Source organism: Eulemur rufifrons, chromosome 19 (genome assembly GCF_041146395.1).
Source record: "Eulemur rufifrons isolate Redbay chromosome 19, OSU_ERuf_1, whole genome shotgun sequence".
Lineage (NCBI taxonomy): Eukaryota > Metazoa > Chordata > Mammalia > Primates > Lemuridae > Eulemur > Eulemur rufifrons.
Window position 1 is genome coordinate 61,195,882 of NC_091001.1, and position 18,991 is coordinate 61,214,872.

Below are 18,991 nucleotides of genomic sequence, written 5' to 3' on the forward strand. Positions count from 1 at the left end.
ACTGTTACTGGTAATAAATCAACAGTCTAGCCTGCACACTTACATCCTGATCTTCTCTGTTCTTCCATGTGTCACTCCAGGCAACCAAGCTTGGGGCATGAAGACTTCTGGTGCAAGGCCCTGATGGATGCCTAAACCAGTCCCATCTGGGATCTAGAGACTCAAACAGTACAAATTACATGCTTGGTAACTCCAAGCCCCTCACTTTGAGGATATGCTTATACTACTTTTTTCTTGAGCCAAAGATAAGAGGATAACTGTTGTTTCAGCCCTATTTATTCCAGGAGCAAAGATGAAGCGCTCTTGATCCCACCCGCCCCCCTGAACACACACTAGCCAGGGCCCACTTTCTGCTGTTCTCCAGAACATCCCAGCCACTATTGCATCTCTATGTTGAGCCACATTTAAAAGGTTTATTATTTTTGAAAACAAATCAACAAAATATAGTTTCAGATAACAAGAATTTATAGGAGAAGATTTTGTCATTTGAGGACCCAAGAAAAATTGCTTTTAGAGTTTATTTAGTGCATTAGTGTCTGGGTCCCCACATATTCATAGACTAGAAGGACTGCTGCCAGAGGACCATGGTGTAATGACATGATTGTACCAAGGACAGCCTTTGATTTTATCTGCACTAATATTTCTTACTCTCTTCTGGAGATTTCTCCCAGGGATTCTTTTTTTTTTGAACAGAGTCTCGCTTTGTTGCCTAGGGTAGAGTGCCATGGCATCAGCCTAGCTCACAGCAACCTCAAACTCCTGGGCTCAAGCAATCATTCTGCCTCAGCCTCCCGAGTAGCTGGGACTACAGGCATGCACCACCATGCCCAGCTAATTTTTTTCTATATATTTCTTTCCATTTTTAGTAGAGACAGGGTCTCGCTCTTGCTCAGAGTGGTCTTGAAGTCCTGACCTCAAGCAATCCTCCCGCCTCAGCCTCCCAAGTGCTAGGGTTACAGGCGTGAGCCACCGCGCCCAGCCCCAGGGATTCTTTTATTGTAAAAAAAAAAAAAAAAAAAGTATTTCTGCTCCTGGTTCTTAATTATAGCCTTGACATATTTAACAAAAAATGAATCTCTTGATTGTAGATATACAACGTTGTCCTATCGAGCACCAGAAATGGTCAACCTGTACAGTGGCAAAATCATCACTACGAAGGCAGACATTTGGGTAGGTGTCAAATAACCTGTGCACACCTCAGATATCAGTAGTCTTGATTCTGAACTCCAAGTTTAATGCAGATAGTGCTAAAGCACAGTGGCTACTGTACCATATCATTGTCTCCTTGTCCCTCAAAGTTGTTCTAATGTGAGGGGACCAGCCACTGCTTCTTAAAGCATGATAAAGAAAATTACTTCCAAGCTCTGAAAATTATTCAAGTGTTTTTCGCATATATGTTACTAGTTCTTAAGAGTAAAACAAGTAAAATATTTGGTCTTTGCTGGAGCATAATTTGATAATAATGGTAGAAACAATGTAACTCAGCTACTAAACAGTGGCATTGGGTACTAATTCAAGTTTCTAATAGATTAATGGTGTATACTTTTTATATCTGCTAATAAATATGGATGGTACCAGTATCTCTCATTACATCCATTTACAGTCATGGCAAATAAAGCACTAGTAGCAATCTGCTATCTTTATTTTTTTAGGCTCTTGGATGTTTGTTGTATAAGCTATGCTACTTCACTTTGCCATTTGGGGAGAGTCAGGTGGCAATTTGTGATGGAAACTTCACAATTCCTGATAACTCTCGGTATTCTCAAGACATGCACTGCCTAATTAGTAAGTATTTCAAGTTTCTAGTTTCATATTTTTATGTCTAATCACTAGGAATGGATCAGAGGACAATAATGAGATTCCAGGAGTAATAGGTTGGGTGCAAAGATAATCAGTTGATAATGGTTGGAAATCCAAAGATAATGTAAGCGTGTCTAATTAGAGCAGTGGGCCTTTTTGTTAGAAATCTAAACTCAGTTTCACACCTGAGCCTGCTGCCTAAGCAGAAATCCTAACTGTGCTTTGAACAGTACAGTACTGGCGTGTTCTGTTGCAGTCTCTGAAAGCTCTGGTACCAAAGGAGTCCAGCTGACTCATATCAAGTGATAAGAAATTCATCTTTGCAAAACTGGAAGCAACTCAAATGAAAATGATTGCAGTACATTGACTGGAGTGAATACATAATTAAGACTATATAACTCCACGGAACCAGGTTTTTCCTCTCATTTAGGTTAATCACGGGGTTTTAATAACAAGCATCTAAACTTAATGCTTTGTTGAAAATAGTCCTAAGATTCCCCACTCTTTTGTATCATCATAGCAAGCATATGTGCTAACGTTCATTAACCAGATGGTAGAATAAGTAGTCTTTGCACAAGCCCCTGTACTAAAATGCTAAACAAACAGATATTTTTGTTATCTTTTCACATTGGGCAAGACATTTGGTATTAAGTTTTAGCGATTATGGATTATAAGTCCTGAGCAACCCACTTTGGGTCGTGGATAGGGATACACTGGAAAAAATAGGAGTAGCAAATGTAGGTGGGACTAGCTGACATTTGCTGAGGGCCTGTTTATACCTCATTTGATTCTTAAAACCCTTTATATATTAAGTATAATTATCCCCATTATGCAAATGAGGCAACTGAAGCTGAGAAAATATAGATAACTTACCCAAGCTAACATAGTTACAGCTTTTAAGTGGCTACCCATTCCACTGTGCCAGTTTTGTCTATCAGCCTCTACCATTTATTGAGCAAAAAAAGGAAGGTATTTAAAGGAATGGCGTATGGCATTTAATGATTGTTGGATTGTTTTCAGAGGTAAAGCATTATATCTACATTAGAATTGCAGCTATGTAAATGAGATTGGCAGGAAATATGGGAAAATGGCCAAATTTGATGTTAGACTGGTAGAATTTTTTGCTAATTTTTCTAACATTTGCACAATAAATTCATATTGGGAAAAACAACTCTTTGTGACTGTCTACAAAGTCATATGACTGTCTTTCTGACTGTCTGTATCTTTCCCAAACAATTTCAGTTTACAAACTATTTGACAGTTTCACTATCACCCTAAACTCACAGGTCTAAAATTAAATTTATCATCGTTGCCGCCACTTCTTTTTATCCCCAGTACAAGGTCCCCACTCCTTTTTTCAGTTTCTTCCAGTGGTATCACCATGCAAGCTTGACTGAATGAAATTTAAGATTTTTTTGGATCTGGCTAGCAAGAGAGAGGGAAGAATTGCTCATTTCCTCAGCTGTATTTTGTTTGTTTGTTTTGGAGTTTCTACTGTTTTCATTACATTCTTTATACTCTCCATCACTGTCATTGTAGTATATACTCTGTATATATACAGAGTCTATTTAGTGTAGAATATGTCAGCTCATGCCTGGACTGGCCACCACCTTCTCTCCTTCCTCTTCAATCTATCCAATATACCCTCACCAAAAGATTCATCTTATAAAATGTCACCTTCTCATGTCCTTGTTTAGGAGACTTCAGCAGCTTGCCAGTTGTCCCACAGTAGGGCCCAGATTCTTAGCATGGCATTTAAGATCTTTCATGTACTGTTTCCATCCCACCCACCCAACCTTCTCTCTACCTTGCCCTCCTGGTTCCTCTGTTTCCTTGTAGCAGAGCATTCTCATCCTTCTCCAAGTCCTTCTTTGCTCAGACTGTTCTCTCACTTGGAATGTCTTTTTCTCTGTTTTCTCCCTGACTGACTAAATTCCGTCCTGCCTTCAAGGACCACTTCAAGTCCTGTGTCTTCTGCAAGGCCTTCACAAGACTGCAGCCTCACTGATTTTTTTCTGAATTTAGTGTCCAAATCATTCATTTTATTACTTAAGCAATAAACGGCCATACATTGTTGTTTATATGTATAGGTATATGTTTATGTGTCTTCTTAAAGATTTTTTTTCTGAGGATTTTGCCAGCTTCAGAGAGGCAGAAGCTTAAAGAACCTGGAAATAAACAGGTGATCTCTAGGGCACCATAAAAGTAGATTATGTATGTGTTACTTGATAATTTCTTTTAAACTGGAAACTAGCTAATATCTCCAATAAAAGAATAATAAGTAAATTCATGAAGTTTGGGTTTTGGTTATAATTGTCAAGAATAGTCATTTGTTTAGCAAGATAATATGAACCAAGAAAGTCAGAATTAAGACCATGTAACCTAGATATCAGAATATGAAGGTGGTAACTTTCACACTGAGAGCTTGAGTTGCTGTTGTGCAAGGCACGGAGTATGAACTTCAAGTATCTTTGATGCAATTAAAATAGCTGATTTTCTTGTGGATAGTAAATATTTCAGGAAAGCTAGAGCTTCTCTGAGAGGGGAGGGAAAAGGTTAATTGTACTACCTGACTTTTATGAGAAATAAAAATGTAAAAACAACAAAATTTTGGTAGTAGAGATAGAAATTATGCTTCCTAGCTAACGTAATAACTGTTGGGATATTATTAACTTTACTTATGTTTGTTTTAGGGTATATGTTGGAACCAGACCCTGACAAAAGGCCAGATATTTACCAGGTCTCCTACTTCTCATTTAAGCTACTCAAGAAAGAATGCCCAATTCCAAATGTACAGGTATGTGAGCGGTGCTTTTTAAGGGAGATAAACATCATCAAATTGCCATTTTGATTTCCTGGGGTGTTAATCACCTGTTTAAATGAATATAGATGTCCCTTGCTTTACCTACCAGGGAGCATTCAAACAAAGCTAACTATGAAGCAGTTGCTATAAAGGGAATCCAATCTTCCCATGGAATTTAATTATAAAACTGAGGCAATTATGCTGAACAATTCCTAGGGATTGAATTGAACACTTTGGGTGAAGAGTGACCAACTTCATGTCTTGTCGACTTTTACAGTTCACTGAGAGCCACATGCCTATTATTTTACCTAGAGGTGATTAGGCAGCTGCTTTCCTGAGGCAAGACCTTGGACTTGCCCTCATGCCTGTTGGAATTTAAGCCCCTTGTCGCTTTTCTCCTTCCTTGAAGCAGAGCTTTCTTGATTTTGCTTCTGCTGTTGGCCATCTATTAGGTCATTAAATATGAAATGTCCAATTTTGAATCAAATGTGAATCAAACGTGTACTTTGTTATATCTCAAACAAGAAGCAGTACAATTAATCAAAGTATGCACCTAAACTATCAACACAGTTTTGCCATCTTAACGGTAGCAGCAAAGAAGCCTAGAGAGCGAGTGTCGATGAAATCACAAAAGGTATTTTCCACAGCTTGTTGAGAATTGAATATTTTTCCTTGCAAGAAGTAAACCAACACCTGGAAGAAGTGGTAGTCAGTGGTGCAAGGTCTTGAAGACAGAGAGTTTCCAAGTCCAGCTGCTGTAGCGTGAGCAGCATTGTTTGTGTGATATGTGGTCAAGCGTTGTATTGCCCGAGTATTGGCCTGTCTGTATTGACCAGTCTCAGCTGCTTAATCTCAAGCATCCTCATCATTTTGTCGAATTGATTGTAGTAGACATCTGCTGTAATCGAATGACGAGATTTCATGAAGCTGGAACAGATAAAAAACAGTGCTGGACCACCAAACTGACACCATTACCTTTTTCTGATGAATATTTGGTTTTGGACTGTTTTGGTACTTCAACTTTAACCATCGTGCCAAACGCTTGTGATTGTCAAAAAGAATCTATTTTTCATTACACATAAAAATACAGTGTAGAAATGGTTCACCTTTATGTCATGACAGCAAAGAAAGGCAAGCTTCGAGATGATTTCTCTTCTGATGCTCATTTAATTCATGCGGAACCCATCTATCCAGCTTCTTTACCTTGCCAATTTGTTTCAAAGGGTCCAATATTGTTGGAATAGTGACGTCAAACCTTGCTGCTAATTCACTCATAGGTTGAGATGGATTTGCTTCCACTACAGCTTTCAGCTCATCGTTATCCACCTTGGTCTCGAGTTGCCCATGTGGCTCATTTTCAAGATTAAAATCACCCTAACAGAACTTCTCAAACCATCACTGTACTGTGCATTCATTAGCCACATCCTTCCCAAACACTTTGTTGATATTTCTACCTGTCTGCGCTGCATTGGTTCCACGCTGCCGGTTCCATGGCATATTCGAAAATAACATGAATTTTTGACTAATCCATGGTTTCACAAAAATTGCTCTAAAAAATTTTGAAAAATAATCACAACCCAAACTGTGCATTTAAAAGATTGAGGATGTACCTTCATAGTAAAAATAAAACAAGAAGTGTCAAAGTGAAATGTAAGAGATATCAGCTGTCAAACTTAGTACTTAAGGAAATTGGACATTTCATACTTAATAATCTAACTCACACTCCTTTTTCTACCTTCCCAACACATCGGGCTATAAGAATGTTTTCTACACTTACTAATCCTAAACTATGCGCTCACAGTTTTAATAGTAAAATACTGGCCAGGTGTGGGCGCTCACGCCTGGAATCCTGGCACTTTGGGTGGCTGAAGCAGGAGGATCACTTGAAGTCAGGAGTTCAAGATCAGCCTGAGCAAGAGCGAGACCCCGTCTCTACTAAAAATGGAAAAAATTAGCCGGGCATGGTGGCACACTCCTGTATCCCCAGCTATTTGGGAGGTTGAGACAGGGCTGGGTTGAGCTGAGGAGTTTGAGGTTGCAGTGAGCTATGATGATGCCACTGCACTCTAGCTGGGGTGACAGAGCAAGACTCTGTCTCCACCCCCCCCCCCAAAAAGAGCAAAATGCTTGCAAACACCTTTTTTTTTTTTTTTTACAATCTTTGCATATTTTTCGTGTCATATTATTCAATTCTCTTTAATATTTTACTAATGGCTGTAATAAATAGATTCTATTCTGAAACTTTCTTGTTAGTGTCTCCAATAGTGAACTTTTGATGTCAGTATTAGAGCTTGATTGTGTTGATAAATAACTCCTCTTTCATCCCCATATTTACAATCAGATGTGGGACTCATTCAGACGCAGCTTAGAATATTCGCCTTATTACTAATAAGGTTGTGTTGGAGGACATAGCCTGACCAGTCAGGCTTGCTAACACTAGGTCCACATGACGGAGGTGTCAATGCCTGATTCCTGGGAGGTTGGCACTTCCATAAAGGAGGGAAGGCAAGGGCGAACCAGACCAGCTCACTTTTGTCTCCTAGACTTATCAGTCAAATAAGTTTCTCTCTCCCTTTGGAGAGGGATGCTTGAAGAGTGGAGAGAATACTAGGAGATGTTTTCCAGCAGAAATCCCCCCACCTGGAAACATGAAGAAAATAAGGGGACCCTCCTAACAAGCCAGTTTTATAGCTAGTATTCTGTTTGTTGGGTTTCCCAGATTGAAAGAAGGGATACTGTACAGTAAACTAATGTGACCATATTTTCTTTTCTAGTTCCATTTTCCCATTCATAAAGTTAAATAATGTGAAATATAATTGGAAGCATTCAGATTGGTAACTAGTTTTTAAAAAGTAAACTTCACAAGTCTCATGTCATTTGGTATACTCGCTCAGTAGTGGTAAGCATTTGTTTTGTGGTTAGGGACAGCTAGCTGCTACTCCCTCAAGCAGTGACATTAGATGGTGGATGATACGGAACTTAAGCTAGAGGAACTTTGCTTGACTTGTGGATTGAGTAGTGCCTCACACGTTGGGAATAGGTGTTGGCTCAGCGACCATACATATCTGCTGACTGTGGTTTTCTCCCAGCATTGTAACTAGCAGACTGAGTGCACCCTGGTTTGACAGACCGATCAGCTCTAACTTCTCTAAGACCTGGCTGGTATCTGAATAATACCAGTTACAGACATCTCCTTCCCTTTCTTTTCATAACATCACTTCTAAGCTGTGCTATAGGAGGAGATGGGTACTGAAATCAAGCCCCAGTGAGCTCAGCCTGGTACAGAAGGTGGAGGTTGATCAGGGAGAATGTGCTGCACGCAGGCAGCTCTCTCCTCTTCTCAGATACTTTGCTCCCTGATTGCAGCTGAGTCTGATGTGCATTTGGTTATCTTCCCTTCCCTCCCCTAGACAGAGCTCAGGGCCTGAAAGCTGCTCCAGAAGATCCCAAAATGTATTTCTATCAGCTCAGAGCCCCGGTGAGGTGGTTATTCTTTTCTTTAATCTGTGATGTCCTTTTTTTTCCTTTAAACTCTATAGAACTCTCCCATTCCTGCAAAGCTTCCTGAACCAGTGAAAGCCAGTGAGGCAGCTGCAAAAAAGACCCAGCCAAAGGCCAGGTAAGAAATGCCTTCATGAGCACATGTTCTGCTTCAATTGCCACAGCAGCAAGGGAGGATGCCTTGTGTTTTTCATTCTTATGCTGCCGTGACCAGAGGCTGCACAGCCAGGAAGGCAAGCTCTGTCCCCACTAGGCAGAAACTGTTCTTTGGGGATGCAAAAAGCAATATAATGAAATACTGCGATCTCATTTGAAAGAGAATCAAGAATCTACAGCTGTTTCCTTTACATGAGAATAGGCACAGGGGCATTCAGAGATGCAGCAACAGCAGACTTTAAATGTCGACAGAACAAGGTCTAAAACGTGGCTTTTGATTAGCCTCATTCACCACCCGAATCCTCGACCTATCTTTCCTTCTTCCTTTCTATGACTCTGGCCACATTAGCAGGGTACAGGTCAAAACACAGAGTCCCTGAATAGCAAAAGACCCTGTGGGTCTTAATCATGGTGTATACAACCTAGGGTCTTCTAAGAAGCAGATGCCAAGAGAAGATTAAGCAAGCAAAGATGTTATTTGGGGAAATGCCCATGTGAGACAAAAGAGCACAGAAAGGCCTGGGAGGGCCATCAGAGGGCAATGCAAGTGTGACCCAGAGAGAGTGAGGAGAAGCATGGGCTGAAGTGACCTGGACTCTCACCCAATTTAAGAAAGGCTTACCAAAGGTGTCGGAGAGTCTTTATGTCAAAGTCAGCCAGCAGAGGTATTCCGTGTCTCCCGGAGTCCCTATGGCTAGATATTAAGGCTGGGAGCAACCTATGGGAAGTGTGGCCTCAGGGGCCAACTTGGCAGTGGATTTGGGGACACAGCAGCTGGGGCATTGGTCTTTTATGCTGCCTGTAGATGAAGGTCTGCAAGGCACATTGTCATGGCTGCCAAACCTTCCAAATGGCAAATTGTGGAGGTAGCCCAGGAGGTGTTTAGACCCCTCTATTTCAACCACCCTACCTTGGCAAGGAATTGTTAGCAGCAAACTGTGTCAACAAAGTACCGTGGATGGGAATATGTGAATTTTAATAGAACACTAAAATAACTTACGTATTTTTAAAAATTCTTGACTATGTATAGAATGCTGTATATATAGAGTTATTCCAGATGTGGCTCTAAAGTAATGAGATTTTGGTTTTTAATAAACATAGCAAACTTGCTTAACAAGCAAAACTTGGTACTTTGTAGTCTGTCCATTTCTTAATGGTAATTCTGCCATACTCACCTCTTTGAGAGTTGGCTTTGGGGCTGATTTAATTAGCTTAGTCTTTCGGGTTTATGGCCATCTTGTGCTAGACTCAAACATGGTATATAGTGAGGCTAAACAAGGGTCCCTTTCCTTGTTCCCACAAAGCACACACATGGAAGTCCATACAAACTGACATTTTAGACATTCTACTGTTTATAAAACACTTTTAGTTATTGATGCATTTGATGTTCACATCTGCCTTATAATGTAGGGTTATATATGTTTCTCCATTTTACACATAAGGGATCCACAGCTGAAAGAGGTTAAGTGACATGCCCATTATCACACAGTTAGTGGAGAGTGCGAGCTCAAATATAGTTTTCTTTACTCCGTATCCCATTGTTTCTAAGATGTCCCCCTCAGGAGAAGACCAATGTGAGGTTCTTGCATTTGGATTTGTACGGAAGTCTGTTCACCTCTGTCACCCTTAGCTTTTTCTTTCTTACACTTTTATCTTCTCCAATATCTGTCCCATTTTCCTTACCACCTCCTTTCCCTGGGTGATAGCCTATGTGATAGCCTTTATATTACCAATTCCCCACCCAACAAGTGCATCCCTTTAACAGGATGCTAGTAAGAAGTTTCTGGGTCCAGGATGGTCATACCTTGCAGTTATGTCATGGGGAAGGATCTGGAGCCAGCTGCTTTGCTTCCTGCTTTCCATTTCATGGAGGCCGTTTTGAAAATATTTTGGCAAAGCATACTTTGGAAGTATTCATGAAACTTGTTTATTTTGGCCTAACCTCAGTTATAGTCCCTAAAGTGCAGTTTCAAAGGACAGCCACCTCTGATCTGAGTTAGGTAGTAGCCAGCTGCCTGGACCACTATAAATGAATGGAAGGTAGCACCTGGGCTTCCGCACCATCACAAGGAGCAAGCAGATCCCACAGCAGTCTTCTCTGTCAGTTTGGATTAGATTTGTCTGGGAGTTTCAGAAAGTCCAAAACGACAGTGTCTTACAGAAGATAGATGTTTGTTTTTTCTCTCAAATAAACAAAGTCTGGAGGTCCCTGGCTAGTATGGCAGTTCTGCTCCACGAAGCCCTCAGGGATGCAGACTTCTCCAAGCTTACCACTCTCCTGTCCCTACAGTGTAGCCGTGAGTGCATGGATCAATATGGCAGCATTCCAGTTCCAAGCAGCAGGGTCAAGGAATGGCTAAAGAAGACAGACACAGGACATGCACCACAGTTACTTCTTAAGGCTTCTTGAAAGTGCTGCATAACAATCTGCTTACATCCCATGGAAGGCCAGAACTTAGAAACATGGCTACACCTGGTTACAAATGAGGCCAGGCAGTGTGATTTTTTAGTCTGGGTGACCCTGTGCCCACCTAAAAATTTTATTAGTATGAACAAAAGAGAGTATGTATATTGGAGGAAAATCCTCTATCTTGAATTATTTACTTATTCCTTCTTGTTGCCATTATTAGATTCTCTCATTTGCATGTTTTCCATTGTAGAGAGACCATTTTGACAGCTAGGTATAACTAAGTTTGAGTTCTTTCTATATCTGAAAGCCACCTGCCTCAAACCCCTCTTTGCATCCTTACCCAAAGTATATTTGGGGAAATCCTAGGAGGTATTGATTGGGTAAAAGGGTCCCAAGATCCAATAAGCTTGAGAAACGTTGCATTGTACGTAGCATTCTCTCTGAGATTCTCTGTTCACATTCAACAGGAAAAGTTCTGCTGGAAGGAAATCTCAGTATGTTTTGATTGGTGTGTTAAAAATGTATTTGCGGCCGGGCGCGGTGGCTCACGCCGGTAATCCTAGCTCTCTGGGAGGCCGAGGTGGGCGGATCGTTTGAGCTCAGGAGTTCGAGACCAGCCTGAGCAAGAGCGAGACCCCACCTCTACTAAAAATAGAAAGAAATTATATGGACAGCTAAAAATATATATAGAAAAAAATTAGCCGGGCATGGTGGTGCATGCCTGTAGTCCCAGCTACTCGGGAGGCTGAGACAGGAGGATCGCTTGAGCCCAGGAGTTTGAGGTTGCTGTGAGCTAGGCTGACGCCACGGCACTCACTCTAGCCCGGGCAACAGAGTCAGACTCTGTCTCAAAAAAAAAAAAAAAAAAAAAAAATGTATTTGCCTACCTAAGCTTTTTTCAAAACAGTAACACAGTGACATGCTGTGGACCATCCTTGGGGAAGTGCCAGTTAAGAGATCTGGAGGATTTGGATGTATGCCGAGGGGAAAGCATCGTGTGCTCTGCCTGCCCCTCTCGTTTCCCACACTTTAACATGAATCTTTTTCTTTTCCCTTTCTAGACTGACGGATCCCATTCCCACCACAGAGACTTCAATTGCACCCCGTCAGAGGCCTAAAGCTGGGCAGACCCAGCCGAACCCAGGAATCCTTCCCATCCAGCCAGCGCTGACACCTCGGAAGAGGGCAACGGTTCAGCCCCCACCTCAGGCTGCAGGTCAGTAACTAGATTAGTTTGAAACTCGGTCTACCTCTTCATTATCCTGGACAATAGGGAAGTCTTGGAAAGCCTGGTTTTGCTTTAGGAATGGAATCCAGAGGCATATAAAAAAAATAATGATTTTTGCTTCAGGAACAGGAAGTGAGCTGCTATTGAAAGTCTATGGCAAGCGGCTGGCAAAAGGGGAGACCTCTCATGGAATTCTGAGTTGGATCTCTAAGGCCACTGAAGCCTGTTGTCTCTATTTTTTCTAGTCTTGGCCGAGATTTTGTTTTGGTCCATTTATCTCGTACTTACCTCTTTATTTCCATACACTTCTTTTTGCCTTTAAAGAAGCAAGACTCACCTGTTTTGACACTCACAGAGATATATTGTTTCTTTAATGCTTTGTCTCTTGAAGTCTCTGTCACCCCTCCATGTTTTGGTATTCTGTTTCTAATGAGGTGAGTGAGCTTTGTTTCATAAAGAGGATTGATCCATAATATCAAGTAACTGAACACAGCCATCACTTCCCCTACCAGAAAGCTGCTTTTGGTGAATTTGGTGGCCATCTACTTATAGCCACACATCCAGCCTGGGATGAGCTATATATAAAATATCAAAGAATGCTTATTTCATGCAGCATGCCAGCAGGTGCAAAGCCTGTGTTTGTGTTCAGTGGCATCAAAAGCCAGTTGAATATGTAGATACTTGGAGTTATTGCTAAATGAAATGATGGGATAAGGGAAGACTTTCTGAAGAAGGCAAGTATTGAACCCTGTTGTATCTTGTTTTGAAAAATGTGAAGCATATAGTTTAGTAAGAAGATGGAAAGACATTCCAGGTGGGACAAAGCATGTGGAAAGACATGAGCACGTGGATCTTGGGATAGATACTTTGCCCACCTGTCACCCCCTTTTTATTGCTTTGGCAAGACAGGAAGCCGTTTTTGTCTGGATGAATTTTGAGCCGTTATGTGGATTTTATTCTCATTGCAGGACCCAGCAATCAGCCTGGCCTTTTAGCTAGTGTTCCCCAACCAAAAACCCAACCCCCACCCAGCCAGCCTCTGCCACAACCTCAGGCCAAGCAGCCACAGGCTCCGCCCACCCCACAGCAGACGCCTTCCACTCAGGCCCAGGGTCTGCCCACTCAGGCCCAGGCCACACCCCAGCACCAGCAGCAACTCTTCATCAAGCAGCAGCAGCAGCCACAGCAGCCACAGCAGCCACCGCCACCACCACAGCAGCCAGCAGGCACCTTCTACCAGCAGCAGCAGCAGCAGCAGGCCCAGACTCAGCAGGTAAGGTGGTCAGAGTGTAAAGCGTGACCCCTGCTTTGCACGTAAGAGTCATACCTGTGAAGAGGCCCACTAGGTATATGCATCTTCCTTGACAAGCTCTGGGAGGACAGGGAGCCACTGGCCATTGCATCATCGTTTCTCATAGACGTAGATACTAAAGCACCGAGAATTGGATCTAGCAAACCCCTTTCACCTTTCTTCTCAGGCCGTGAAGAATTCATCATCTGAATGATGAATTTCTAGTAAGGACTTTTTTTTTCCTTCTTTTTTCTAACATAACTAGAACACTATTATCATGCTGGGGAAAAATAACAATAACTTATTATTATCATCAAATATCCGGTAGTGCTTAATTATTTCCGGTGTCTCATAATTTAAGTTGGTTTATTTGATTCAGTATCCATCCAATCGAGGTCCACATCTAGTATTTAGTTGGTATATAGTATTTTTCATTATCTTTTCATATATTCTTTTCACATTTCTTACTATGAACATACTCATTTTATAACGATTGATGTATCTTTTAAGTCCCCCTTTATCTATAGGTTCCCTCTCCCTCATTTTTCCCTCTGCCATTTTTTTTCTTTTTCTTTTTTTTTTTTCAGAAACTAGATTGTTTGTCCTGTAGAATTTTCCACACTCTAGGTCTGGCTGATTACACCCCTGTGGTGTTGTTTGATGTGCTTGACCACCTTCTGTGTAAACTGGTCATTTCTTGAGGTTTATTCAATATTCGGTTGTTTGATAGTTTTTTGTTCTTCCTGTATGTCACATGAGGAGGCCTATAATGCCTAGTTGTCCTCTGCTCTGTTAATATGAAGGTCAAGCTTAGGTGTTGCTTGTCTGCTCTGTTTATTTAGTGTTCCTCATTAGCATAGTAGCTATTGCTGATTATTTCCCAAGTACATTAGTTCGTTAGGGATGGCAAAATGATGTCCTAGCATTCCCTCCTCATCTAGGGGCTGGATTTTTTCTATGAAGAAATTTATTTATCAACTCTTTAGTTACCTTAACCTACTGTTTGTACACAAAAGGCTGGAGAAATGCTTGATTCTTTCTGTTTGTTTACCAGTTTTCAGAGTAATACATTTTTTCCCTATTATCATCCAAGGGTGAATAGGGAGGTTTTTGTTTTGTTTTGTTTTGTTTAGTATCATTATGAATTCGTGGATTTTAACATATTTGGTATCTTTCATTCTTTTTGTTAAGTTCTCACAACTCAGATGATTTTTTTAATTTATTTTTTTTTATATCTTTTAACACATTGTAGTTTTTAAAACTTTGTTTATTTTGATGCTCAAATTATCCCAACTTTGGCCAGTGGAAGTCTCTTCAGATTGGCTCCTGGGTCCTTTGGATGTGACTACAGTAGTCTTTAATGGTTTCCTTGCCATCTATAGTAACAGGCTGTGTCCTAGGATGATTCTGTCTTCAACCTGGAATCATCCATTTTTCTCAAGTGCTCTGTTTCTTTTTAATGGAAATGATATTGGGAAACCACAATTTTGGTGCTAGAGATACTTATTTGCTAATGGATTGGTTGTTGGTTCCAGGCCTTCTCAGTGGAAAATTAGAAAATAGGTTTGGTTTGGTTTGATTTTGTTTTGTTTTGTTTTGTTAGAGAATATACATTATGAATTCAGATTTGTATTCTTTATTCAGATTTGTAATTATAGGATTTTTGTTTAACTACTTAGATTTTGTTATATTTTTCTAATCTGAAAAAAAATCTTGTTTCCCAACAGCATTAACATAGTTAATTAAGTTATGGTTTTAAGATAGCAATACCAATATGATCTCTGAAAACAGTTTAAGATTTCTTTGCCCTTTTTACCTTTAGAATGTTTTAGCACATTGTTTTGTGGGGAGTTTAGCTGCCAATTTGTTACACAGGTTTTCATTTGCTTCATTTTGCTTTTGATTTTTAGTTATTGCTTTTTAAATTTTGGTTTAATTTTATGAATATGTAAAACATTTGCATAGTTTCAAAGTTAAATCTGCAAAATTCCATTTCTTCCAAGCCGTAAATATAGGTTTCACTCATTCTTACTTACAACTTGAGAGTGTTGCATTTGATATATCCTTCAGGATATATCTATCATAATTTATTCAGTCAGTCTCCTGTTTATAGACATTTGGATTATTTCCAGGATGTTGCTGTTATAAATAGACAGCTATTTTTTAACATCTACGTCTTTTTTAATCATTTAACTTTGCCCCAGTAGACAAACAATATCCTCCCATTAACTCTATAACTAAATAACAGTATTTGGGATGTTCAAAGGTAAAAGCTTAACTTTTGTGCACCAGTAGGCCTTTGTTTTGAACTCTGTGTGCCTAGCATGTAGTTCCTAGCAGTGGGAATTAGAGAGACACATGTGAAGTGTTGTAGAGAGTATAGTGAATATTTTGAATGTTTAAAGATGGTAGAGTTTTAAAAAAATAGAGCTCTGGGGAAATAATTTTCAGAAAGACTTGAGATGAGTCTTAACAGCTGGGGTAACATTTAGGTTATTCTTTTCAGTGTTGTCATTGCTTCCTCCTATTTGTGTAGGCAAGCATTTTAATCTTGACTACTTCAAATCCGTGTATAAGAGGGATTATTTCTGTTACACTCCAGCTTGTGTGAGGCACGTGATGTTTAGTCAGGTAGCTTCCCTCAGGCCAGGTCTAGACACCCCCTTGGAGGGGCAGTCTGTATGCAGTGGGTAGCGCCTGGCAGCGTAAGATGCTGCTGTGTTGATTGTAATGCCCTGAAGTTTCCATCATGAATTTTCAGGCCCAGCTAAAAGACTTCTACCTGCCCTTGCCTTTGGCTTGAGCACTGATTTTCGTTGTTACTGAGACATTTGTCTTTTGCGAATGGTGCCCTGGGACAGGCCCTTATTCACCTTATTTCTTGCCGCTTTCTCCTGCTCAGTTTCAAGCCGTACATCCAGCACCCCAGCAGCCAGCAATTGCTCAGTTCCCCGTGGTGGCTCAAGGAGGCTCTCAACAGCAGCTGATACAGAACTTCTACCAGCAGCAACAGCAGCAGCAGCAGCAGCAGCAGCAACTGGCCACAGCCCTGCATCAACAGCAGCTGATGACTCAGCAGGCTGCCTTGCAGCAAAAGCCCGCTGTGGCCGCAGCACAGCAGCCCCAGGCGCAGCCGGCGGCAGCCTCGCAGCCTGCCCCTGCCCAGGAGCCAGCGGTAAGAATCAACCAGGGCTCAGGACAAAAAAGGAGAAGAGGACTGTGCAGCGAGGGCGAGGGAGAGGGCGGGAAAGAGGTGGCAGCAGCCGATGAGGAGGGGCCTCTGACCTAGGGCTAGGTTGCTTTCCCATCCTAGTGGTAAAAATATTTGATCTTTTCTTGATATATCCAAGAGCAGTATGAGGTATTCTGTAGAAGACAGAGGTTTTTAAAAAATGATTCTAGGCTACTAAGGAAGAAAAACATTCTTACTTACCACTCTGAAATTAGGCTGGCAGAAAGAGGTGTTCATTGTCTCTGTCAGTGCCACTGTTGAGCAGTCAAGGGCCGAGGTAGGATTAGAGCTAGTCCTTCTCCCTGCTTCGAGGGGCACTTTGATCATGTGCCCTTTCCAGTCTCAGGAGGTTTACGTGGCCCCCACCTTTACCCTGAGCTCTGATAAGTGTTGTGCTTATTCTTTGTCCTCGATGGCATTACTGGCCACATCACTTAAGTCTACCATGCAGCTCCCTTCAAGGGCCTGCTTACCTGGGGCCATCTACCACGGCTTAATTCCCCAGGGCACCAGAGCATCTGAGTATCCAATCATTTGAGCCATCTTGCCAATTTAGAAATTGGTCATGTTCACTTTTAAATATTGGCTGAATATAGCACCAGAACCCTTCTCCTGATTGACCTCTACAGTTTCAACACACTCAGGCACATTGTGCTTTGGCCTTTCATAAGTGATCTTTATTCTGTACTCAGGTATTTCTTCGTAATAGTGAGAGAGAATTTTATAGTGATAGAAAAAGGCAATAGAGTATCACAGCTACTCTCTTATTCCCAGGGAAGTCCAAATACTAGATGAAAGAAGGAAAAGTAAGAAGCCATCTTTCTGAGGATTGATTTCTGATAGAATTTTGTCGCCCATCTTAAACCAGAAAACCTACATCCCTTCGAAAGGAAGCAGTACCGTAAATAGATTGTCTTCTTTAAGTCTCAGCTAAGTGTGTGTTCGGTGTCTTTACACCTTCATTTCTGAAGCAGCTCAGTCTTCCTGCAGACATGTGGTAGACAGCTACTCTCTGTATTTTTAACAAGTGATGAAGTTCCTCTTGTTCATGGAAAAAGAGTTTTTGAAAAATTACTACATGATGTAGCTAGAAGGAATCTTAATTATCTAGTCCAGTCCCCTCATTATTGAATTGGAAACTGAGGCCCAGATTAGAAAGTGATTATCTAAGACATACGGACTGACAGAAGCAAAGCTGGCAAGAACCAAAGAATCCTGATCCATGTTTAAGGATAATAATAATAAATGCTCATCCAAGGTGATATAGTGATCAACTACTATTGATTACACTTCTTATGAGGTTCCCATCTGCTTTCTCTAGATAAAAGTATTGCTTTCTTGGGAATGAATTATGAACCTTCTCCATGTTCTCTGGATGAAAAAGTACTTTGAACACTTGCTCTGGGGTAGTTGGTTTAGGGGACAGAGAGGGAACAGGAGCAGACTGTGCTTTGGCCAGGAGCCATAGAGCTTCCCAGCTTTCACCCATCCCTCTCTCTGCTGACACTTGGCAGGGCTTATCTAGAGAAACTGTTAAGAATAGCTTGCAGCCATTTTAAAGCAATAATCAACAAAGGGGACATGGCCATATGCCCTAGATGTTTATTGCAGTCTTATTGATAGTAGCCCAAAGAATGAAAGCAGCCTAAGTTGTTTAGGAACCCAGCTGTGCAGCCATTAAAAATCATGGATATAAAGTCATATAACAGTATGAAAAAAAGTGCTCATAGGTAATATTAAAAGAGTTGTGGGGCAAAGCACGGTGGCTCACACCTATAATCCTAGCATTTTGGGGGTGCTGAGACAGGAAGATTGCTTGAGCTCAGGAGTTGGAGGTTGCAGTGAGCTATGATGATGCCACTGCACTCTAGCCTGAGCAACAGAGCAAGACCCTGTCTCAAAAAAAAAAAAAAGAGTTGTGAAATTATGGAAAAAGTCTGTACTTGAATAGAGACTTAAATATAAGGCACCAAAAAAAAGATAAGAATAGTTGTATTAGAATGGTGGAATAGAAATCTCTACTCTGTATTCTTACATTTGTTGGTGTGATTATACTTCTTTTATAATTACATATTTTGGGGTTTTTTCTAAAAAACTTGAACAAGATAGACATCGGAGTCTGCCTTTTTTTCCTCCTCCTCCTCCTGTGGTCTATTTCTCCTTCCTCCCCTTTTCTAATCCTGTCTTTGGGTAAGGAGGCATCATGGTGCCTAAAGGAGTCCTGAGGAAGCAGTTAGGAGACATGGATTCTGCTTCCTGTTAACCTTGTGACCTCAGATGGGCCATGGTCTCATCTCCTCTAAAGTATGGAAGTTGGAATCTGTGTTCTCTAAGGTCCCTTCCACCTCTCACATTCTTTATTCTAAACGGAAATGCAACTGTCTGGCTGACAGGGTTGCTGTGAGGAGTAGCTGAGCAAGGTGGGTGCTACTTTGTGTCAGTAGATTGCTATCATAAGGTGAGGTGTCCTGACGGAGGCATCTGATCTTCAGTGTGCTGCATATGGAGACATAGGTAAGAGGAGGGAAAAGTATTCTTCAAGTAGTGTGGACTTTTCAAAATAAAGGGAC

General features: G+C 41.1%; 1 protein-coding gene across 1 annotated transcript in view; it reads left to right on the plus strand.

Moving 5' to 3' along the window:
* The window catches only part of AAK1 (AP2 associated kinase 1), a 150,900-nt gene that overhangs the window by 100,931 nt on the left and 30,978 nt on the right, over positions 1-18,991 (plus strand). Inside the window, exons 7-13 of the mRNA XM_069494053.1 lie at positions 1,089-1,170; positions 1,653-1,785; positions 4,494-4,597; positions 8,143-8,222; positions 11,732-11,886; positions 12,867-13,171; positions 16,092-16,364. Of these exons, the coding sequence (XP_069350154.1) occupies positions 1,089-1,170; positions 1,653-1,785; positions 4,494-4,597; positions 8,143-8,222; positions 11,732-11,886; positions 12,867-13,171; positions 16,092-16,364 (1,132 nt within the window). The remainder of the gene's footprint in view (positions 1-1,088; positions 1,171-1,652; positions 1,786-4,493; positions 4,598-8,142; positions 8,223-11,731; positions 11,887-12,866; positions 13,172-16,091; positions 16,365-18,991) is intronic.